The 24,473-nt window shown below is 45.2% G+C and overlaps 1 protein-coding gene across 1 annotated transcript in view; it reads right to left on the bottom strand.

Annotated features, from left to right (window-relative positions):
• Nucleotides 1-24,473, bottom strand: part of ZNF407 (zinc finger protein 407) — a 413,320-nt gene that overhangs the window by 130,438 nt on the left and 258,409 nt on the right. The window contains exon 7 of the mRNA XM_077352915.1: nt 6,971-7,091. Coding sequence (XP_077209030.1) covers nt 6,971-7,091 — 121 coding nt within the window. The remainder of the gene's footprint in view (nt 1-6,970; nt 7,092-24,473) is intronic.

Here is a 24,473-nt window from a genome sequence, read left to right as displayed (position 1 = left end):
GCAGTATAAATAAAAGGCTAAGGGGTGTGGGGGTGGGCTCAGTCCGGGATGGGGGGCCCAACAATTGGCCCTTTGCACTTTCCGATTGGCCCCTCCGCTTGTCAGTCTGGGGCCAAAGGGCCAATCCAGAGGCGCGTGCAGCTAGGGGCCAAGGGACCAACCAGAGTTCCAACCAGACAGGAGGCACAAAGCACCTCCTGACCTGCCCACCCAGCCCAGCCAGGGGCAATCTGGAGAAATCGCTGCCAGTCTGCTCCTGACCACCACAAGGAGACAAGGTCAGTAAAGCTGCAAAGGGGGATGAGAACAGAGTCTTGAACAACCTGCACCAGCCCTTTTTGCTCCAAGGCTGTCCTAAATGTCATGTCCAACTGCAAATTGCCTCAGAACACTGACAGAGCTGGCAGGAGGCTGGTGAGTGAGCTCCCTCCAGGCCTGCTGCGAAAGAGCCTCTGACAGGCCCTGACTGAGGGTGGGAGGCGTTTCCAAGAGCAATGCAGGGAAGTCTGAGGGTATGGTGGTGGGCATTCCTTTTGAGGGGGGGAACTTTCCCCTCCTGCCAAACAGTTGGCTTACTGGGAGGCCACAGAAAAGCCCATTCTCACTCAAAATACTGCTGTGGCTGGCCATGCTCCTAGAGGGAAGAAACAGCCAAGCAATTTTCTGCAGATTTGAGACCTCCACATACAGTTGTTGTGCAGGTGAAACTGGAAGCTGTTGCAGAGGTTCTTTTGCCTCCTGTTCCATCTGCACAACAACCCTATGCAGTAGGCTCACGTGATTCAACTCCACAACAACCTGCGTGGGAGACCTTAAATGTTTCTTCTCCTCAACCGTGTCCAAATTCCATAGGAGCCCTTTCTGCCTGGGCAGCTGATCTTTATACTCTGCAGATGAGCTGTAATTCCAGGAGCTCTCCAGGCCCCACCTGGAGGTTGGCTACCACTGGGTTGGAGATATTCCTGGAGGTGGGCCTTAAAATCATACAATGCCTCAAAGTCCAGCCTCCAAAGTAGCCATTTTTGCCTGCAGAGCTGATCACTGTAATCTAGAGATGAGCAGTGATCTAGAGAGGATGGTAGAGGCTCACAGACGGTGGTTGGGGTGGAATGGTTGTGTGTGTGTCTCTCCTAGGCTATGGGCTTTGGCCAGCCCTTACCAGCAACTGTTTGTATTTTGGGGTGCAGACAGACAGACAGACAGACAGACAGACCAATATCAATCCTGCAAGTCTAGAAACTTCAGGAAGATCTAAATAAAGAATATTCACAGCCTGAAATCATAAATAGTGAACAAGTAAATGGCTGGAGAGACATGGGAACTAAAGTGACTTTTTTCAAGCTTGGCCTGGTAAATAAAAACTCCTATGAACTCAAAGATTTAAGTGGCCCAAAATTTCAAGTGTAGTTAGCTTTACAGGAAAGTAGACAGTGAGATTTTGGGGAAAACTAGGTGATCCACCTTTATTAGGCAACGACTTGGCCTTGCAGACAACAACAGGGACTGCAGTTGCCAGCAGTAGATCTCAGGCTTCAGAAGGGCAGACATCACCAGCCAAACAACCAAGTGGATTCTGGGGTCATGTGCATTCCTTTTGATGGGGTGCATGAGAGGGGGGAGAGCAGTGTAACTGCCTAGAGATGAGCTGTACTTCCAGGGGATTCTCAGACCCCACCTAGAGGCTGGCTTCCCTAAACCTCAGGGGGATACAATGCCACACAGTCACCCCTCCAAAGTAGCCATTTTTGTCTGCAGAGTTGGTCTGTATAGTCTGAAGATGAGCAGCAATTCCAGGCCCCACCTGGACGTTGGCTGTCCCTGGTCTGAACATATTCCTTGAAGATCCTACTTACTCCAGATTTTTAAACATTTTGTCATGTTATTCCAAACCAGAATGATTGCTCATTCTCTTACTAAATATTTTGTTACTGATTTGAAATGTTTCAAATCTTTCTTAAATCTTATTTTTATATTGTAATGGCTTATGGCTACATGCAATAAAATTTGACTTGACTTGACTTGACATACCTGCATGTAATGCAGATTTAATGATTCCTTTTGTATAAGACAAAACTTTCATAATAAGAGACATTTAATTACTTACAGCAAATTGCAATTAAATACGATAAATGATATAACATACATACCTGACCATGGCTATGAAAACCCTTAGAGAGTGCAGATATCTATCAACCCTCAACTGACAGTGACTTTTCTAATGTCTCCATTAAAAAATGGCCAAGTCAGGAGCAAACCTGCAGCCCACAGCAGTGTCAGAAACTTGTCAAAAGAAAGCTCTTCTGAAATTGAAATTCTTCCTAAGGCACAATTTGGCTGTCTGGTACAGAAAAGATATAGGTGGATTTGAATTCTAGCCTCGCCTAGACCGTTTATGCACTGGGAACTTCACTGCCCCAGCTCCCGTGCAGGAGCACAAATCGGGGGCGGATGAGGTACACCGGGCCAAATGCTCCTCCGTGTGGGTGCAGGAAGAGGTGGGGCAACCTAGCACGACTAAAACTCCAGCCTGCAGCCTGGCATGAAACCTCCAGTGCGTAAATGGTCCTATTGAACACTTCACATAAAACATCCAAATGTTTGTCTTGTGGGATACTGGTGTAGAGAGAAAAATATCCTGTGCCACAAGTAACATCTGATGTGATTTTAAAAATCCATTGTATACATAGGATCTCATACTGGGAACTTGTGGTTCTAAAAACAGATCCATGTAGAAAGCGATAAAATCCAAAGTTGACCCACAACTAGATACAATAGGCCTGTCTGGGACTGAGAGCCTACCTTTATGCATTTTGACAGTAAATAAAACTGGGCCATCCTATCCTCCATTTGTAGGAGAAAACTGAAGAATGGTTTGTCAATATCGTTTTGTACCAGTTCCTCCTCCAAGAGTTCAATGGTTTCTATCTTTTAATTCTCTTGTTTGGATTTTCAGCACTCTTGACATAATGTGCTGCATTATTCATAAGCAGAACATTGCCGGATCAAATTAATAGTCCCTCTAGTTCAGCACCATGTGTCATACGGTGGCCAACCAGTTCCTCTGGACAGTCAACAATACAGAGTCCGAGGCCTTCCCCTGATGTTGCCTCCTAGCTCTGGGATTCATAGGATTAGTGCCTCAGAATGTAGAGGCAATAGGATTCTTTCTTCCTATCTTTTTATGATGACCAAATTATACCCTGAAGGACAGCCAATAAAATGGAACTTGTCATTCTGAGGACAATAAAGCCTTATAAGAGTTTAATAAATAACATACAATTAAAAATCAAAAGCATTGCACTTGCTACAGAACAGTACACTATGTAAGACCTATGGAATCACTTCTAAAAAGAAGCACAATTTTCAGCACTGTACACACTGTTTTAAGGGATAATCACACTTTCCAATAAACACACATGTTTCTTTATAAGCCAGTCACCATCCTGACATTTGCCTCTGGCCAAGCAAACCAGGCATCAAAGAAGAAGCTGAGCTTCTTTGAATGCTACTACCAATGTTATTTTGCTAGGAAAGTGTGTTATACAAGCAGCACAAGTGGCATGCTATTCTCCCCCAGACTAAATGGCCTGTCAACAATTCCTCCTAGTCCTAAACTAGATACAGTATGACTGAACCCAATTTTGCTAATAGCAATTAAAGAAACATTAAACTTAGTTTGACATATGAAATGCCAACCATAGTCAAGGAACATGAAAAGTGTACAGAAAGTAAAATATATGTGCAACAACAAAACAAAAGGAAAATAACTTGCACAATGACATGGTTTTAGAGTTATAATAAGCAAGATATTTTTAAAGAAATCCTATTACAGTAATACAGTAATATATTCCTGCTTTATAAACTAATGGATCTCATTTAATATAGAAGGGAAATTAGGATTCCTTCATGATTTCTGTTCTGGATCATACACAAGTCTACAGTTAAGAAATTACCTTCTATCAAGTTCAAAGTAAGAAATTTTCTAGAGTGCAAACTTCCAAAATAGCAACAATAGATAATCATTCACACAATAAAATCATATAGTTTACCACTAACTGATGAATACACGTACAGAGAGAGAGAGTGAGAGAGAGAGAGAGAGAGAGAGAGAGAGAGAGAACCACATCAATATAGAATTTTATGAATGTAATCAGGTATTTTTGGGTGGGGGAAGAAAACAAACAGGTTCCATATCCCTCATGAATCCAGTGAAATTTGAATGGGGTGTGTGTTTGTGTTTGTTTAGTATTATGAAAGGTTTTTAAAAAGTTTTTGTATTAAGGCATGTTTTTACTTCATTACCTTACAAGTTCACACCCCAAAACCCTTTTTGTGCTATTGGACTTGCATCTAGCTGTGATGTTAAAAGAATCCCAATAGTCTCACCAGTATTATCTGGAGGATAGGAAAATTTCTACTGATTCTTCCTCTTCACTGTATTCCCCTTTTCCTATGATGCATTTTGTTGCCATAGTCTGTAGCCCCACAGAGGAAGGTTTTTTGGGTATTGCCCCAGGAGATTGCTGGAGAAAGTATCAGGCAGGGAATGTATGTTCTTCGTCTTCTGTAACCGATTTATATAGGATCCAGAGTCTTGCCTTCCTCATGGTTTATTGTTTTGTTCTGATCAATTTATTTATTATTTCATTTTCTTACCCATTGCTCCCAACAAGCTGGCTTTTGGTAGGTTACAAACAATAAAATCCCATAACAGAACAATAAAAACAGTTCCTCACCCCCCAGATAAAGGTAAAGGTAAAGGTATCCCCTGTGCAAGCACCGGGTCATGTCTGACCCTTGGGGTGACGCCCTCCAGCATTTTCTTGGCAGACTCAATACGGGGTGGTTTGCCAGTGCCTTCCCCAGTCATTACCATTTACCCCCCAGCAAGCTGGGTACTCATTTTACCGACCTCGGAAGGATGGAAGGCTGAGTCAACCTTGTCAACCTCCCAGGTGGTGAACAGTAAAACCTCACCCCCCCCCTCCCGCTCAACAACCTCCTACTGCTGGGTAACTGTTAGCCATAGCACATTATTTAAAAACCTGATCTGCTAATTTCAATTGAATTACTTAATAAATAATATTTTCAGGATTGTTCCTTGTATTTTTCCTTTCACAGCTACATCAGTGGTGAGAATCTCAATGTGGCTAGATCGAGCCCTCACTTGTGAGATTTCCTGCCTAGACCCATGTAATCATGTTTCATCTAGTCTGTTATTGTGTGCTATAAAATTCAAGATTATGGAGATTACCACTATGTGCTCTTCTGCACCATCTATTCCATATCACCCATGGTAGTATTTTTTTGCTTCTGATAAAGAATTATGTAAAATCAGCATTTAGTTAACTAAACTAAGAAATAACAGGCAATTCTGCATTTGCTGACCTACCAAAGTATCTGAAAAATTATTTAGTTTTAAAAGAATACGTATATGCCAGTTTTGCTTTAATTACTACGTTGCACACACTGGAGCATATTATAAATGGGTCTATTTTAGAAATTATGAACGTACACAAAATAAAAGGGAACGATGAACTCCCCAGGGAAGCTGTCCAAAAAGAGAAAAGTGGTCTCTATACAGTCACCCTCCCTAACTCAGAATGCTGGTATTGCTGAATCCACACAATGAATCCTTCTGTGCTTGATGTCAAATGCTATAATCCTTTACTGAGCATTGTTTAATTAGTTTATTATGCATAATAAATGTAAAATATTTTATTTTAGTTTACATAATTATATTACAAATGCATGCCATTTATCCATAGACTTGTAGGATATCCTTCAAAAGTGACATGTTTTTAGAAAGGTGCATTTATAAAAATTAATGCAATTTGCAGGCCAGGCAGTTTGCGCTTATTATCTTGGAAAATAAACCAAAAAGAAAGGGGAAAAAAAGAAAGAAAGCAAAACACCAGCCTTGCTTTGCTAACTTTGGCCTACTATTTTACAAGAAATACAAAACAACACAACACAAAAGTCAATGACAGACCTGTGTAGCTGATGCAGTTGCAGAATATGCATCTTTTCAATAAAGGTATATTAGTGACTTAAAATAATTCATGATCATGCCCACAGTGATGTCAGTGTTTTATTCCAGCAATCAAAATACATGCCACAAAGATTGTACTTTGACCGAAGATTGTTTAAATTCTGAAGCCACCAAATTATCATGCAAACCTTAAAAAACTTAACAGAGCTGTAAAAAACAAACACTGGTTCCATCAAATAATGCAGTTCAATTCACAATGGAATTATAAAACGGTTCCAGAGGCAGAAGCTCATACGATGGGACAAAAGCTTAAACTAAGACAATTCCTTTTTTTTTTTGTTCCCAATGTTCTCAGTTAGATTTTAAACTTAATATATGATAAGGGGTGAGATTAACCAGTGCTTACTAGGATTAACATTTCCACTCATGAAAAAAGGAACCTCTAATGAGCATCTGTGTTTCCAGAGTCTCAGTTCAAAGGTAACTAAATCCAAACCTTTCTCTGATTTGAAAACAGCTATTTCTTGCTGGCTATGAATAATTTGCAATATTTTTCATGCAAATTGAGGAAAAGTAAGTTCCAATCTCTATTCTTAAAATGACAGGCAGCTGCTTTAATTTAACCTACTTTATGGACAATGAGGCTGTTGAATTCTTAGGGGGACATTCTTCTTTAGTGTCATGGCTGCAACTCAAACAAGCCCCCTCCCCCCCAAAAACGCAGCTGATCTGAAGAGCAATGCAGATCAGCCTTCCCTTCACAGAGAATTCTAACAGACATGAGGGCACCTGTAGAATATACAGCATAGTCCTTCACTTCAGTTTCACATCAAAAACCTTCATAACAGGTCTGTTTTTCCCTTCCGTATTTGACAAAAAGCTTGCTTAATTCTGTATTGATTTGAAAGTAATGCCAATATATTTTAAGAATGAAATAATATAAACCCACTGGATCATCAGCATTTCTGCTCCCTTTACCTGTAGTCGCACCAGGGGCATCTGTAGGGTTTTTCCCCAGTGTGCACACGTTTGTGCCGGGTCAGATGGGACTGGGTTGTAGAAGCAAAGTTGCACTCATCACATTTGAATGGCTTCTCTCCTGAAAGACAATGGAATTGTTTTTAGAGGAAGAAAGGAGAATGTAAGGTTTGTGGGTTCCTAACCTAGAATACTGTAGAAGGGTAAATAAATATTGCAGTGCTAAGAGAAATGCACAAAATCTCATGCACAAAACATCTGAGGATGTATTCTCTGCAACATATATTATCTAATACTATAGTGGCTAACTCTTGACTCATACAATATTTATATCAACTTATTTGGATCTATGGTTTTAAAAAAAATGCTTCTATATGGTGACCATGTTTAGTGAATTGTCTAAATAATTCACCATGTACTAGAGCAGGGGTAGTCAACCTGTGGTCCTCCAATTGTTCATGGACTACAATTCTCATGAGCCCCTGCCAGCGGTTGCTGGCAGGGGCTCATAGGAATTGTAGTCCATGAACATCTGGAAGACCACAGGTTGACTTCCCCTGTACTAGTTTTTTTCTGACTCCCAGTATATACTATGGAGGTAAATGGGATTTCTGTATTGATGAGGCAAACTATATGAATACAGCAAGCCTGAATGACAAACGGCAGCTTATGAATTTTGTGATGAAACTATTTTGAGGAGAAAGTGTAAACTACCTCCATGTAAAACATGAGAACAGAAATCTATAGAAGAGTCATACTTGCCGTTATTCCAACAAAGTGGCCTTTGATAAATTCAATGAACACCCTACGTAGCTGAATTGTTCAACATATTTTCAGACTTAGGCCAGCATGATTTTGGCACATGTCACTGTGTAAACTTCCAATCTGAGCATATGTTCAATGATTCATAAAAACAAAAGACATAAAAAACGATATCTTGAAATTAAAGTAACAGGCAGATGCCAAGCAGAGGAAGGAGAAATGGAACTGAGCACTGTATTGACTCCAAAGGTGCAATTCTTCCGTTGGATCAGGAATAGCTCGACTAGCAGAGTATGCCTGATTCCTTTTAATGGTTATATTAAACATACTTCCCTTTATAGCAAAGCAGATCTGCCAAGTTTATGAATATATTAAATAACCCAATTTGCACATTTACAAATAATTTGCACATAGTCCTAATATGATAATCAGTGTTGAAGACACCAGGTTGAAGTAACAGTAGCAGCAATGCATTTCACTTTCAAATTTCCTTTCATGGTTTCTAAGCAGATGCATACTGGGATAAAGCAGAGGTGACCCAAGATGTCAGGATTGTAGAATCTCTGTCATAAATTAGCCTGAGTTCCTCCATGTCAGTTATACTGCTTAATTGAACCTGGCGCCTGCTAGCCCCGGCCTTGTAGTTTGTAGCAATAAAATAGAATAGTGATGTTATTCTAACCTTATCTTGTTATGGGCACACAGGGTTGTTGTCAATTCTCTCAAGGATGGGAGTTTGGAATCCTGTTGTTGTTTCACATATGTCTTTCCTCACTAACCCCCCTCCTTGGGAACTGTCAAGTGTTGGGCGGGAGAAATGTATTGATAAGCTGAGGCAAATCTGGCTTCGAGTCAGATTTGACTTTCAGTCCAATGCGTATAGTGCTAATCAATAAAACTATTTTTCTTTTGAATAAGTTTTGTTGTGAGTTTCCTGTGCGTCTGACATCAAGTCAAATCTGACAACTCCTTTCACCTGCAAAATGCAGGGCAAGGGACATACTTTTTCTGAGCAGGGAGAGGGCCTGGATTGGGACCTCTCCCAGGGCGACGGCGCGAGTGCCGGCCCGCACAGCTCGGGCATGATGCGGGCAATCTCGGGGACAACCCCGGGGCCCGAGGAATTTTTGGAACGACACGTCACCCAGCGCAGGCGATTGTCTAAATACGACCGCCCTACTGGGGATGAGAGGTGGCCGGAGCACCTGGGACTGCCTAGCTACGCGCTGGAGCCTGTGGGTGAGACACAGGACTTGCAGTACAAGCTGGACAGGGTGACTAACTGGCTGCAGGATCTTTCGGGTCGGTTGGATCCGGAGGAGAAGCGCCGAACGCAACGCCTGCTGAAGGAAGTGCTTGGTGGTGGTGCGCACGATACCAGCCTGCGACGAGTGAGTGGTGGGCTTGCACTGCGGGAGCACGGCATGGCGGACACGCAAGCGGCAGCGGATGCTGAGGCGTTGGCCAGGGCCAGGGCGCAGCTGGAAATCGAGGCGGAGGCAGAGGCTCGAGCGAGAGCGCAACGAGAACAAGAAGGCGAGGGCGAGGAGCGAGAGGACGAAGGCGGCGCGGGCGGCGATGGAGCCGGAGGAGACGGCGCGGACGGAGGCGAGGACGCAGCGGCGGCGGCAGCAGCGGCGGCGGCGGCGGACGTTGCGGGAGCCGAGGCGGCGGCGGCAGCAGCGGCGCGCGAAGCGGCGCGAGCGGCAGCGCGAGCAGCGGAGGCAGCCCGGGCGGCGGAACGAGCAAGAGTGGCGGCGGGGAGAGGACGAGGCATCGGCCGCGGTGCAAGACCCCCAGTACCGGCCCCGGCACCGGCGGATTGGGGCCCGGGGCGCCTACCAGCCCACCTCCGGGGTGTGGAGATGCGGAGCACCTATAAATTCAAGGCTAAGTTTTCCGGAGACCCCTCCGATTTTCCTACGTTTCTGGTGCACCTCCAGGCCTACATGATGGAAATGGGGTTCACTTTCCAGGACGACGCTGAGAAAGTGCGTTTCGTGGGCCAAGCCCTAGAAGGCAAAGCAGCCAAGTGGTTTGTGGACTTGTACCGCTATCACCCCCAAGCCATTCGTGACTACAACCATTTTATGAGAGCCCTGCGCCAGATGTACGTGGAACCGTTCGAGCGAGAGACCGCGGAGAAGAAACTCAGGGCTCACCGGCAAGGGAAGTTGTCAGTGGTCGAGTACGCCAGGGAGTTTAAAGAGCTGGCTTCCTCGGTGCCGGACTGGACGGAGCCCCAACGCGTGCTGTCGTTTGTGGGGGGCCTCAATCCTACTCTGGCAGACAAATGCCTCCTCCTGGAAGACCCGCTTACAGTCGAAGGGTGGGTCCAATTGGCTGGGGAGATGGAAAATCGATTGGAGCGAGCTTCGATGGTACAAGTCCTGGCAGGCAAAACCGTGGCGAAAACTTCCACCCCGGCGAAAACCAAGCCCCGAGCCAAGTTGGAGCCGTCTGAGCGCACCCGGCGCATGGAAAAAGGGCTGTGCTTGGGTTGTGGCCAAGCGGGGCACTTTCTCGCAAATTGCCCCACAAAAGCAACAGCGACCCCGAGGGCCGTGAGCAGCGCCCCACCGAAAGCCCAGCCCGCCAAGAAAACCACTCCCAAGAAAAGTGCCAAGTCTCTCCTGGTGCCAGTGGCTGCCGTGCCAGCAGTGGACGACTCGGAGGAGGGAAGCGGGCTGGAGGACGAGGATCAGGCCGAGGAGCAGTCGGGAAACGAGGACGGTCTGCTGTAAAGGCGCCCCGCCAGCAGGCCGCCAACAGGGGCAAACGCGTGGTGAGTGATTCCCCCTTACTACTCCTACCTGCCAAGCTCTCCAACCCCAAGTCGGGGAAAACAGTGGGAGTCCGGTGTATCGTGGACTCAGGATGCACCCAATCCCTAGTGAGCCCGGCACTGGCCGAGACTTTGGGGGTGGGAAAGGTGCCGCTGAGGGAACCCTTGCCCATCACCCAATTGGATGGGAAATGTGCTCCCGGAGGGGAGGCCACGGCGAAAACGCGCCCAATGGACTTGGACATAAAAAAACATTGGGAGCAAATCCAGCCTTTGGTAGCCCCTCATTCTGCCTTCCCTTGTGTGTTAGGGTTGGATTGGCTGAAGGAACATGACCCCCTAGTGAAGTGGAAAGAAGGGACTGTGGACTTTACCTCTCCCGCCTGCGAGCAGCACGCTCGACCGCGGGATTCCCCACTGACGGGGGTTGTGGCCGCTTTGGGATCGGGGGGGGCAGCGCTCCCTCCTGAGTATCGAGACTTTGCTGATGTGTTCGCGGAGGTAGAGTGCAACCAACTGCCCCCCCACCGTAAAACTGACTGTGCCATTGAATTAAAGAAAGGGGAACCACTCCCCAAAGCCAAACTATATTCCATGAGCCCCCGGGAAATGGCGGAGCTTAGGGAATTTTTGGATAAGAACTTGGCGAGGGGTTTTATTAGACCGGCCACATCTTCATTGGCGGCCCCGGTCCTTTTTGTAAAAAAGAAGGACGGTTCGCTACGTTTGTGTACTGACTACCGTGGGTTGAATGCGGTCTCCACCTGCAATGCCTACCCGCTCCCCCTGATAAAAGACTTGTTGGGCCACTTGGGGAAGGCACGAATTTTTACGAAATTGGATTTGAGGGAAGCCTATTACCGAGTTCGGATCAAGAAGGGGCACGAATATCTAACGGCTTTTAACACCCCCCTGGGGCAATTTGAGTACACCGTAATGCCGTTCGGCCTCGCCGGCGCTCCGGGCGTGTTCATGAATATGATTAATGAAATTATGCATGATTTATTGTACCAAGGGGTGTTGGTTTACATTGATGATATTCTTGTGTATTCTGAGAATGTTGAGAGTCATGCTGATCTGGTACGCGAAGTGCTCAACCGCTTGCGGAAGCACCAATTGTTTGCTAAACTGTCTAAATGTGAGTTCCACCGCGATGCGGTGGAGTTTCTGGGGTTCCGTGTCTCCCAAGCGGGGATTGAGATGGACCCTGGCAAGGTGCGTGACTTGCTGGCTTGGGAACCTCCCCGCACCAGGAGGCAACTGCAAAGCTTCCTAGGGTTCGCTAATTTTTACAGGACTTTCATCCCCAATTTTGCCAAAGTGGCGTTGCCCCTCACTGACTTGTTAAAAACCAAACAAGGGGGAAAAACGGCGAGCCGCCCGGGGACGCCCCTTTTGTGGACTCCCCCATGTCAAAACGCATTCGACAAACTAAAGTTGTTGTTTACGTCCGAACCAGTACTGGCCCATGCTGACCCTTCTAAGCAATTTACTGTACAAGTAGACTCCTCGGACGTAGCAATGGGGGCCGTGATCCTCCAAGAGGGGGAGGACGGAAAGTTACACCCGCTGGCCTATCTGTCAAAGAAATTCTCGGGGGCAGAGCGAAATTGGGCAATTTGGGAAAAAGAGGCGGCTGCAGTAAAATTGGCCCTTTCCACCTGGAGGCATTGGCTAGAAGGATCCGCGATCCCATTTGTAGTCTGGACGGATCATAAAAACCTTCAGGCACTTAAGCAGCCCCGATCGCTTTCCGCCAAGCAAATGAGATGGGCAGAGTTTTTCGCCCGTTTCAACTTCTCCCTAAAGCATCTGCCGGGTAAAATGAACTTTTTGGCAGATGCATTATCACGCCTGCCCCAGTACAACAGCAAACGAGACCCATTGGTGGACACCGTTTTCACCCCCGCCCAACTAGGGATGGCCGCCGTGACGCGCAGCCACGTAAAGACTGATACGCCCATCCCAGGGGGCTGGGTCCAGAAGGAGATGTCACAAGATCCGGAGTTTGGCTCCCTCCGCCCTGATCTGACTGAAAAGGGGGGGCTCTTTTTTAAGGGCGAGAGACTCTTTGTTCCTGTTGCAGCCAGGGGAAAAGTTTTGAAACTTTGCCACGACGCAAAAACTGCTGGACACTTTGGTTTTGTGAAAACTCTGCACCTAGTCAGGAGACAATATTGGTGGCCGTCCCTGCGCAAAGATGTGGAGAAATATGTGCAGGGATGCCCTATTTGTATTGCCTCAAAACCGGTTGGAGGCAAGAAAAAGGGGCTATTGCAACCACAGCCCACCCCCTCTCGTCCATGGACAGATGTCACTATGGACTTTATTACGGACCTCCCTCCCAGCCATGGGAACACCGTTATATGGGTGGTAGTGGATGCTTTTTCCAAACAGGCTCACTTCATTCCCTGCACGGGAGTGCCTTCAGCACCAAAATTGGCTTCTCTTTTCATTGAACACGTGGTACGTCTGCACGGGATCCCGACACGTGTCCTGACGGATCGGGGCCCCCAGTTCGTTTCTAAGTTTTGGAGGGAACTCCTGAGACTTTTGGGGGTGGAGCAAGCCCTCACTTCGGGCTATCACCCTGAATCAAATGGCCAGACCGAAAGGGTAAACCAAATCCTGGAACAGTACTTACGTTGTTTCATCAATCACCAGCAGGACAATTGGGTCTCTTTATTACCGATGGCTGAATTTGCCTACAACAATGGGGTTCACGCCTCAACTGGGGTATCACCTTTCAAAGTAGTGTATGGGACTGATTTAGCAACAGCCCCCACCTGGGAGCTCAACTCCACTGAGGCTCCTGACATAAATAAATGGGCAACCACCATCAGTACAGGTTGGCCAGAAATTGTAGCTAGCCTCAAGGAGGCAAAACAAGCCTATAAAGCTCAAGCGGATAAGAAAAGGGTACCTGCTCCTGACTGGAAAGTGGGAGACCTGGCCTATTTGTCCACTAAGAACCTGAGGTGCCAGCAGAAATCAAAGAAACTTGGCCCTAAATACGTGGGGCCATTTAAAGTGATAAAACTGATTAATACTGTGACTGTTGAGCTAGCTTTACCAAAGACTTATAGGAATGTGCATCCGGTTTTTCATTCCAGCCTGCTGCGGAGAGCTCCGGTCCCAGACGAGTGGCACCCTCCTCCAGACCAGCCTGTGCCAATTTACATCGACAAAGACACCCACTATGAAGTCAACCAAATTTTAGACTCTCGTTTGCACAAGGGTCGCCTTCAATATCTGGTCGATTGGAAAGATTTCCCCTCGGGGGACAAAGAGTGGGTGGAGGCAGGGAATGTGAAGGCACCCCGCCTTCTCCGGGCTTTCCATCGAGCATTTCCTGATTGTCCTCGCCCGGTAGATGCCGGCTAGATGGAGGAGTGAAGTTAGTTTTAATGCGGAGGGATGTCAGGATTGTAGAATCTCTGTCATAAATTAGCCTGAGTTCCTCCATGTCAGTTATACTGCTTAATTGAACCTGGCGCCTGCTAGCCCCGGCCTTGTAGTTTGTAGCAATAAAATAGAATAGTGATGTTATTCTAACCTTATCTTGTTATGGGCACACAGGGTTGTTGTCAATTCTCTCAAGGATGGGAGTTTGGAATCCTGTTGTTGTTTCACATATGTCTTTCCTCACTAACCCCCCTCCTTGGGAACTGTCAAGTGTTGGGCGGGAGAAATGTATTGATAAGCTGAGGCAAATCTGGCTTCGAGTCAGATTTGACTTTCAGTCCAATGCGTATAGTGCTAATCAATAAAACTATTTTTCTTTTGAATAAGTTTTGTTGTGAGTTTCCTGTGCGTCTGACACAAAGGGGGCATTACTGGTTGGGAAACAAACAGTTGGAAAGGTATTGCAAAGAAGCTCACAATAGATGCCTTGACCAATATCTTACCCATTGTTCAGTGGTTGTGCCATTCCTAATTTTCTTGTCTCCTTTAAAGCAGGATTATTACAATTCATTAACAGGTTCATCAACCCCTTTATTTTTATTTCAAGTGTCATACCTTTAGGAATGTTTCTAAAGCTCTAGCAATGAGAACATCTTGGAGGCATCGATTAAAAACAAATTGTCATCTTCCTGATCATGCAGAAAGAAATAAGTCTCCTAATATCGTAGTTATACATTTTTGTAATTTTGTAAATTATTACTAGACTCTTACAATTATTATTTCTTCTTTCTCATTATTATCTTCTGGTTATACTATTGTAACATATTGCATTCTAATAGTTAAATAATGTATTGGAAGAACATCCCTTGATAGTAGAACTGGAGGTACTTTCTGGACTCGGGGTGGATTGACACGTGAAGGTATGCCTCCCAAAAGTCTAGGGACATCAACATGTCACCTTGCTGGGGGACCTGTAGAATATGTTGCAGGGACTCCATCCGGAATCTTCTTTTTCTCTCCCATTAAACAATGAAAAGAACTGAGTAGACCGCCATGAACCTTTAGTCTGGGGGAACCTCCTCAATGGCCCCGATGTGTCCCAGATGACGAATGACTTGAGTCAACAAGGATCTTCTGTGTATCATCTTGGGAATGGGGGATGGACAAAGTTGTTTGCAGGTTTCGTTGTGAGCTCTACGCAATAAACCTCTGTAATGATATCTAGAACTTACTGGACTGTAGTGGAACGGCTCCACACTTCCCAGAGGAAGCGGAGACTGCCCCCTATAAGGTAGTCAGATGGTGTGTTTCCTGAGCTGCTGACCCTTGTCCTGTTTGTAGAGCTGGGGCTGTCATATAGAATTTGGTTCTATATTTGGTAGACTGGAAACTTCTGAAGTCTCTAATGTCTCTGGTCCTTCCTACCAGACAGTAGGTATGTAAGGATGGCTCATGCCAATATTGGCTATCTCTGACTCAACAGGAACTGGATGTGGCAGACATGGCCTTTTTCTTTTCCTTCGTCTCCACCTAAACCTCATCCAAGTTGGATTCCCCAAACAGAAGTCAGCCAGAGAATTTTGAGGCAGAGAGTGTGTTCTTCAAAGTATAGTCGACTTTCCAGTGTTTAAACTAAATATTGTGCCAAATGGTAGCGTTGGCTTCTTGTGTCCTGGCGCAGAACTGTATAGCATCCTGGGATGCATCAGCGGTGAATTCCACCACTCTCTTGATCTTTGTGATGGACTGCCACGCCGTGGGAGTGGTAAATTCCAGGAATTTCAGCATGTCATCCATCCAGATGACTATAGCCCTAATAAAATTGGAGAGAGCTGTGTATGCCGTAATCATTATGAACAACACCTTGTAGTTCTTTGTAAAGGTGTATTCATTTTTCTTATCTACCGAATTTTTAAGCAGGTTGCAGACATCCTTTGCTAATACTGTCTCCAAGTGGAGCACCACCATGAGCACATCGACAAGTGGGACTTTGAGATCCTCCATTGCATGTTCCGTAAGTGTACACAGCCTCTTGGCAATGGACATGAGAGAATTTCCAACGCCCAGGATGGCCCACTCAGATTTGAGAACATCATCAAAACTGTCTGGAAATGGACGGACAGTCTGCACAGGAGCAGGCCTCTTGAAGCTTCTGGAATCCAGATTAGAAGAGGCCTTGAACCAAGGTTGTTGTTTTTTTTTTTTGGACTTCCATCTCACATTTCAGCGTGGTCAGGGATCCTTTTGGGTGAATACATTATTTTTTCAGGAGATAATAACCAACTCAGAGACTGGGTATTTATCTCAGATGCCTTGATTGATAGATCATTAATCCTGCAATCTAAAAGTTCACCCTGGTACAAATTATTCAAAACAAATCATTTGAGATCTTCCTATTTAGTCTATCTTTCAACTCATAGTCTCAGAGTAGCTTTTACCTCCAAACAATGCCAACAGCTGTACTGAGTGGGCGATACCATAAAACACCAAAAGATCAATGCTTCTGTATTTGTGGAGCTTTAGTCCTGGAGGATCTCCCACATTACATTCTCACTTGCCCATTGTATACAGATCCTAGGGCCAAATTTCTTGCTGACCTACTAGATGGGCTAAATGATAAATCCGACCAGGAAAAACTTGTGTTTTTGTTAGCAGATACTAATTCATTTGTTTCTAACAAAACGTCATTATTTGCCCTTGCAGAAAAGAAAATAAGGGCCAGAGTGGTGCTGCAGAGAGCAAGTACCTAGAGGAGCTTTAGGATAGGTGGACATATGTAGTCTGGAAATGTTTTTATGATGTTAAGTGATTGTTGTCTGAGATTGCACATTCTTTTTATTACTGATTTGAAATGTTTTAAATCCTTTTATATTTTCCTTTTGTATTGTAATGGCCTATGGCTACATGCAATAAAATCTGACTTGACATTATTTTTACATATGCACACACTAAGGTTACCAGATTTTAACACTGGTAAAGCGGGACACAATTGACCGGGGGGGGGGGGTTCTTGATTAAAAATTTGGTCTATATGGAACAACAAAAAGTTTCATAGAACGCAAAAATAATTTTGTAATATATATTTTAAAATTTCAACATAAGTACAATTTGCCAGGTACCCCCAGATGTCCCTCCAAAAATGGGACAATCCGGTCACCTAAGCACACACATGTGTGCATGCGCACACATGCACACATTCACCATGCACTGATTTGTTTACAGTGAAAAACTGAAAACAAGGAGCTAAAGCCCAAAATCCAGAGGGATCTAAAAGAACTGAGATACACATATGGAGCTGAGCAGGTTTTTCATGTTAATAGGCAACTCTGATCAAAGAGACGTATGGAGAAAGATGTTTCTCCACCTTTGAATGTGAAGAAGGTACATATGCACAAAATAAAAGAGCTGTGTTACTAATCTTCATACTATTTTGTCAGGAAGGAATGTTCTAGTTTATAAACATCATTGAGAATATGGCTGCTGATCTACAAAAGTTTGTAACCTTACTTCCAGTAACTATTTCTCGCTGAAAATGTGGTCCAATTAAATTCTGAAGATTTCTACAAGCAATGGCATTGCTGGAAATAAGAAAGTAATACAAAACCAAGTAATATAGATCCTCTTCAAAAATCACATCCTCTCTTAATAAGCATTAATGAAAAGGCACAAAGCACACCGGGTTAGCTATACTTTATATAGAGTATTTTTCTTTTTGTCACTGGGTTGGGGGAAGGTGAAGGGAAAGAGACTACATTATACATTAAATTCAGTGCCGAGTAATGTAACTGCACATTAAAAGTCAAAGAGCAGTTCACATGAGAAATAGAAACGCAAAGTGAGCCACTCATCTGGATAAAAACACATATATTATTAAACTAGCAAGAAAGCCCATTGCAACCAGGAATGCAATGGGCGCTAGGACCCAGGGGACACCAGGAGGTGCTTTTTTTTTCTGCTGCGTGGAGCTGTGAAAGGCTCCTACAGGGTTTTTTTTTTCTGCTGCTTGGAGCTGGGAAAGGCTCCTGCAGGGTTTTTTTTTCTGCTGCTTGGATCTGCGAAAGGCTCCTACAGGGTTTTTTTTTCTGCTGCGTGGAGCTGGGAAAGGCTCCTACAGGGTTTTTTTTTTCTGCTGCGTGGAGCTGGGAAAGGCTCCTACAGGGTTTTTTTTTTCTGCTGCTTGGAGCTGGGAAAGGCTCCTACAGGGTTTTTTTTTCCTGCTGCGTGGAGCTGGGAAAGGCTCCTACAGGGTTTTTTTTTTCTGCTGCGTGGAGCTGGGAAAGGCTCCTACAGGGGTTTTTTTTTTCTGCTGCGTGGAGCTGGGAAAGGCTCCTACAGGGGTTTTTTTTTCTGCTGCTTGGAGCTGGGAAAGGCTCCTACAGGGTTTTTTTTTTCTGCTGCGTGGAGCTGGGAAAGGCTCCTACAGGGTTTTTTTTTTCTGCTGCGTGGAGCTGGGAAAGGCTCCTACAGGGTTTTTCTTTTCTGCTGCGTGGAGCTGGGAAAGGCTCCTACAGGGTTTTTCTTTTCTGCTGCGTGGAGCTGGGAAAGGCTCCTACAGGGTTTTTTTTTTCTGCTGCCTCTCGTGGGCGTGCCGGCTTGGAGCTCCTACAGGGGTTTTTTTTTCTGCTGCTTGGATCTGCGAAAGGCTCCTACAGAGTTAATTTTTTTCTGCTGCCTCTCGTCGGCGCGTCGGCTTGGAGCTCCTACAGGGTTTTTTTTTTCTGCTGCTTGGAGCTGGGAAAGGCTCCTTCAGGGTTTTTTTTCCTGCTGCTTGGATCTGCGAAAGGCTCCTACAGGGTTTTTTTTTCTGCTGCCTCTCGTCGGCGCGCCGGCTTGGAGCTCCTACAGGGGTTTTTTTTTCTGCTGCCTCTTTTTTCTCTGCAGCTTCTCGGCGGCTGGAGTCTTGTGTTGTGTTTGCGGCGGGGGCTTCCTTGGGGCGGCAGAAGGCTTCCCTTCCCCCCCCACCTATCCCCCCCCCCCGAGGCTCTCTGGAGCCTTCTGCCGCCGGCCGCAGCGGGCTCACAGCGTCTACGACGCTGTGAGCCCGCTGCGGCCAGCGGCAGAAGGCTTCCCTTCCCCCCCCCACCCATCCACCCCCCCGAGGCTCTCTGGAGCCTTCTCTCGGCCGGCGGAGCGGGCTCGCAGCGTCCACAACGCTGCGAGGCCGCTCCGCCGGCCGAGAGAAGGCTTTCCGGCCCACCCCCCAGCCGAGGCTCTCACCAGGCGGGCCGCCATTTTCCGAGCGAGTGAAGCAGGCAATGGGGAGCCGCGCTTCGCGCGGCTCCCCATTGTCTGCTTGGGGCGGGATTGACACTCGGAGGGGCCAATCAGGAGCCGCTTCGCGGCTCCTGATTGGCCCCCCCCCCCGAGTTTTTATCCCGGACCGGTCCCGCCCTAACTCCTCCCCACTACCCCTTACTCCTTTATACAGTCCGTGGCGCCCGTGGCGCCACGGGCTGTTTACAGATTTTCTCTCTATATTACGTTGACCTATAAATGCTTAGATATGCAAGACTAAAATGAGCAAATGGACGTGATCATACAAACAGGATCTGTATTGGCTATATGAGCCACTGTCTTCAAAAATTCATGAGACTATCTGAACAGAGACACAAACTGTGTAGGTATTTCTAGGTTCATAGTAGCTGCCTCAGGACTGCCATGCAGATGAAGCTTGTCTTATCAGATCCATCAGGTGCCGCATACTTTCCTGAAGGTCATATCTACTTTTGTAAGGTTTATCCTCCTCTGTTTAGTTGCATAGGTCTTATCAACCTTCTCTTTCTTTCTCTCACTTTTTCTTTAAAAATACAAAGGCAGAAATTCCAGTCACTTGGTTTGAGATCTACACTCTAACCTCAGCTGAAAGGGAAATGAACTACTGAAAGCAAAATGTAAGGTTGCACAAGTTTTTAGGCACAGGAAACCAATGTTTAAATCATACAAATACATTCTTAACACCTGGATAGCAGCAAGCATGACTAACACTAATGCAGATACGATCTTTGATTATGGATAAGGTTGGTGGTGATAGGATTGGAAAGAATTTGTGTGTGAGAAGGGAGAGGCTGGGGGACAAAGCACACAGTTCTGCAGCCTGGTAGTGATCCTTGCATCAAGTTTCAAGAGTGTTAAAGCAGCACTGACTCTTATTATCATCCACTGCAGCAAATACTGTCTGTGTACCTCTGACCTTGATCAAGACAAGCAGGGGGAAGGCTAGGATTGCTAGACAATGCCTGGCAACTAGTTGGACACCAGGGAAGACACAACTAGGTAGCCTTCAACAACATACTTCTATACAAATCACCCAAAAACATTTTAAAGAAATTTCTCCCAATGTTGCTTAGAGTGGCAGGGGGATATGGAAGTTGGAGACATAGTGTCTCCCAATTCTGTTGGGTGACTGGAAGCTCTAATGAAGGGATGAATTCATTGGTGATAGGAAGGATTCAAGTCCTATGGCCCAATAGTTATAGTGAACACAAACATTACAATACTAATGTCTGTGTAACAATATTTGAATTGAAGAGCCACACAGGCCATTAATTTGATCATCAAATTACTCTACTTGAAATAGAACTTCTCTGTTTACAAGGTTTTATTGAAAGCTTGAAACAGATTGTGACTGGATTTCAGGTCAAACAGAAGCAAAATTCTACTGGTCAGGATAGTTCAACAAACTACATTTAGCTTGAAAAATAAAAAATTCTGTGTGCAATCCTGGTCACCATATTGGGTCATCTCAAGGACATTGCTGAGATGGAAAAAGTACAGAAGAAGGCAACTGTGATGATTAGATTGCAGTACCTTCCCTACAATGAAAAGCTGAAGAGTCAGGGACTTTGCAATTTAAAAAAGAGACAGCTGAGGAAGAACATAACAGAAGTTTATAAAGAAGAAGAAGAAGAAGAAGAAGAAGAAGAGTTGGTTCTTATATGCCGTTTTTCTCTACCCAAAGGACGTTTAAAGCGGCTTACAGTCACCTTCCCTTCCTCTCCCCACAACAGACACCCTGTGAGGTGGGTGAGGCTGTGAGAGTGCTGATATCACTGCTCGGTCAGAACAGTTTTATCAGTGCCATGGCGAGCCCAAGGTCACCCAACTGGCTGCATGTGGGGGAGTGCAGAATCGAACCCGGCATGCCGGATTAGAAGTTCGCACTCATAACCACTACACCAAAATTACACATGGCATACAGAGAGGGGACAGAGAGAACTTTTCTCCCTCTCCCAAAATACAAGAACTCCAGGACATCCAATGAAGCTGATGGACATTAAATAGGCAAAAGGAAATACTTCTTCATATAACAAATGATTAAAATGTGGAATTCTCTGTCATAGGGTGCAGTAATGGTCACAACCAATGAGCTTAACCAAGGTCAATTCTACTCCTGCTCAATGCAAGAAATAGACAAGAAATTATTTTGTCTTAAAAATGGACAATATATTGGGAATTGGGAAAAATGAATCCTTACTAATTATCAAGAATCACATAAAGGACCTAGCTTACTTCACCTCAATTATATGAACTCTGATAGTATGTTCCAACCAATTTTTGGCATCATTCCATCTCCAGCCATACCAGCCTATACCAAATTCCTAACATTTCCTTGTTACTATAGATAAGTCTTTCTCAACCAGGGTTTCATGAAATCCTGGAGTTTCTTGAGGGAAGGGGAGGGGCCCTGGGTGGACGTATCCATAGCTATGCTTCCTAACCATATTCTGTACAATCCCACAACTTCTGGGGTTTCTTGAAGCCTGAAAAAGGTTTCAGGGGTTTCTTAATAATAATAAAAAAGTTGAGAAAGACTGCTGTAGAGCATTCATATATGTTTGAACGATGACCCTTCAGCAGTCCTACATGGGAGATACTGTAATTTGGATTTGGACAGGCTTTCCCTATCCAAATAGAGCCTCTTGTGGCGCAGAGTGGTAAGGCAGCAGACATGCAGTCTGAAAGCTCTGCCCATGAGGCTGGGAGTTCAATCCCAGCAGCCGGCTCAAGGTTGACTCAGCCTTCCATCCTTCCGAGGTCAGTAAAATGAGTACCCAGCTTGCTGGGGGGTAAACGGTAATGACTGGGGAAGGCACTGGCAAACAACCCCGTATTGAGTCTGCCATGAAAACGCTAGAGGGCGTCACCCCAAGGGTCAGACATGACCCAGTGCTTGCACAGGGAATACCTTTACCTTTACCTTAGGCTTTCCCAGTATGATTTGAAAAATCACCCATATCTGACAGGAAAGCCCTTATTACAACTTTCATCATGAATTATGCGTTATTCGTATTTTAACTAAGTTACCCTTCACTATATTAAAAGATAACAAAGACCCCATTCTGTGTATCTAAGGCCATGCTGACAGTGGCCAAGTATCTATCCACCATATTTTCCTTAAAGAAGAAGTTTATCTGCTGCTGAAAATCACCGGATCAAAGGAGCTTAAAATCTAATAGTTGAGGTAGTACAGGTACTGAGGAGATAGCCAGAGAGGGTGAGCCTGCGACTAATTGTAGGATTAGTAGGGTGCATTAGGGAGGCTCCAATACCAAGCCCAGGAAGAAAAAGGAGGTTATTCCTTAGCTGAAGGAACAACTCCTGACGAAGAAGAGGACAGGCTTGTGTACTGTGTGCAGGCTTGTGTGCAGGCTTAGGTAGCCTTAAAGAGGGTAGATGAATTGAAGGAGGAAAAGAAGTGGCACCAAATAAAGGGGACCTACACATTCAGCGCCAGTAAAATCTCTGAATAGGGCCAGGAGGCAACATTGGAGAAATCTTCGATCTCTATGTATATGGTTGGCCTTCCACAGTAACTGGTTTGCCACTCTGTGAGAGTAGGCAAACCACTGGACGGTTCCAGTAGGGCTCTTAAGATTGCAAAGTGTGAATAGAATATGGTGAAGTAAATGAAAGACATATCAAGATATGGCATTATTTTACAGTAAAATCACAATGAAAGGAGCTTTGGACAAAGCTAAAATTATCTGCAAAGATGATTACAAGGCAGCTACTAATAAGCTTTTTCTAATTAATGGCTGTAGTCAGAAATTGCAGCTAATGTCTTTCTTTAGAAATAATGAAAAACTTGAAGTGTTAAAAAGTGATCATGGAAGTAAAAAATCATAATCTAAAATGGATCAAACAAAGCAGACACCATTTTCAAAGTGGTAGTCCCTGTCTGCTCACATAAAAAAATGGATGTCCCATCTTTATTATTTATTTATAGTTGCATTTATTGACCACCAATCCTGGACCCTGCTGGCTTGTGACAATTTACAGAAAATTATAAAATCACATAAAAATATAATTACAAAAATATACAACCCTATAAAGGTAAAGGTAAAGGTATCCCCTGTGCAAGCACCGAGTCATGTCTGACCCTTGGGGTGACGCCCTCTAGCGTTTTCATGGCAGACTCAATACGGGGTGGTTTGCCAGTGCCTTCCCCAGTCATGACCGTTTACCCCCCAGCAAGCTGGGTACTCATTTTACCGACCTTGGAAGGATGGAAGGCTGAGTCAACCTTGAGCCGGCTGCTGGGATTGAACTCCCAACCTCATGGGCAAAGCTTTCAGACAGCTGCCTTACCACTCTGCGCCACAAGAGGCTCATACAACCCTATAATTGGTGGCAAACCCCCATCTAAATATCTCCTCACTTCCTACCCACACTGGACCACAGCCCCACACAGCCCCACACCACCATCTCGGGGTGGGGGAACTCCTGCCCAGATGACCAGCACACTGGGCCTATACAGAGAGGGACCTGATCTTCCTAGCCTGGCCTTAACCAAATGCCTAGTGGGAGAGCTCCATCTTGCAGGCCCTGTGGAACTGTGATAGCTCCGTCAGAGCCCTTAGCTCTTCCAGGAGCATATTGCACTGAAAAAGCATGCCTCCTGGGAACCAGGGACAACCAACAGATTCAAACCCGCAGAGCAAAGGGCTCTGCAGGGGGCATAAAAAGATAAGCGGTTCCTCAGGTAAGCGGAGCCCAGGCCACAGATGGCCTTGAAGGTAAGAACCAAAACTTCAAACATGGTTCAGAAACTAACAGGTAACCAATGCAGCTGCCTCCACATAGGCTGGATATGGGACCTCTATGATGACCATGAGAGGACCCTTTCAGCTGCATCTTGGACCAACTGCAACTTCAGGGTTAGAGACAGGGAAGGCCAGCTTAGAGCATATTACAGAAGCCTAGTCTGGAAGTGATCATTACATGGATCATGGTGACCAGGTGTTCTGAGGACAGGTAGGATGCTAGCAGCCTTGCTTGGTGGAGATGTTAAAACATCACTTGAGCTATCCACATACCATTCTAAAATGGTACCTGTTATGATATATAAATGCAGATCTAAAATCAACCAACCAAGGAACAGGGTTTTATTTCAATAGTAATGTTTAATTCATAAGCAAATTTAATCAAGTGATTAAAATCAATACAATCAAATAATTAAGATTTCTATAACTGACTATTCATGTCAACAATCTCTGACACCACATATATGAGTTACAATTCAAACACAATGTCAAACCATTTGGTGATAGG

Source organism: Paroedura picta, chromosome 9 (assembly GCF_049243985.1).
Source record: "Paroedura picta isolate Pp20150507F chromosome 9, Ppicta_v3.0, whole genome shotgun sequence".
NCBI classification, from domain to species: Eukaryota; Metazoa; Chordata; class Lepidosauria; order Squamata; family Gekkonidae; genus Paroedura; species Paroedura picta.
The sequence above is the reverse complement of the archived record's forward strand: the minus strand, read 5'-3'. Positions and strand labels throughout refer to the sequence as shown.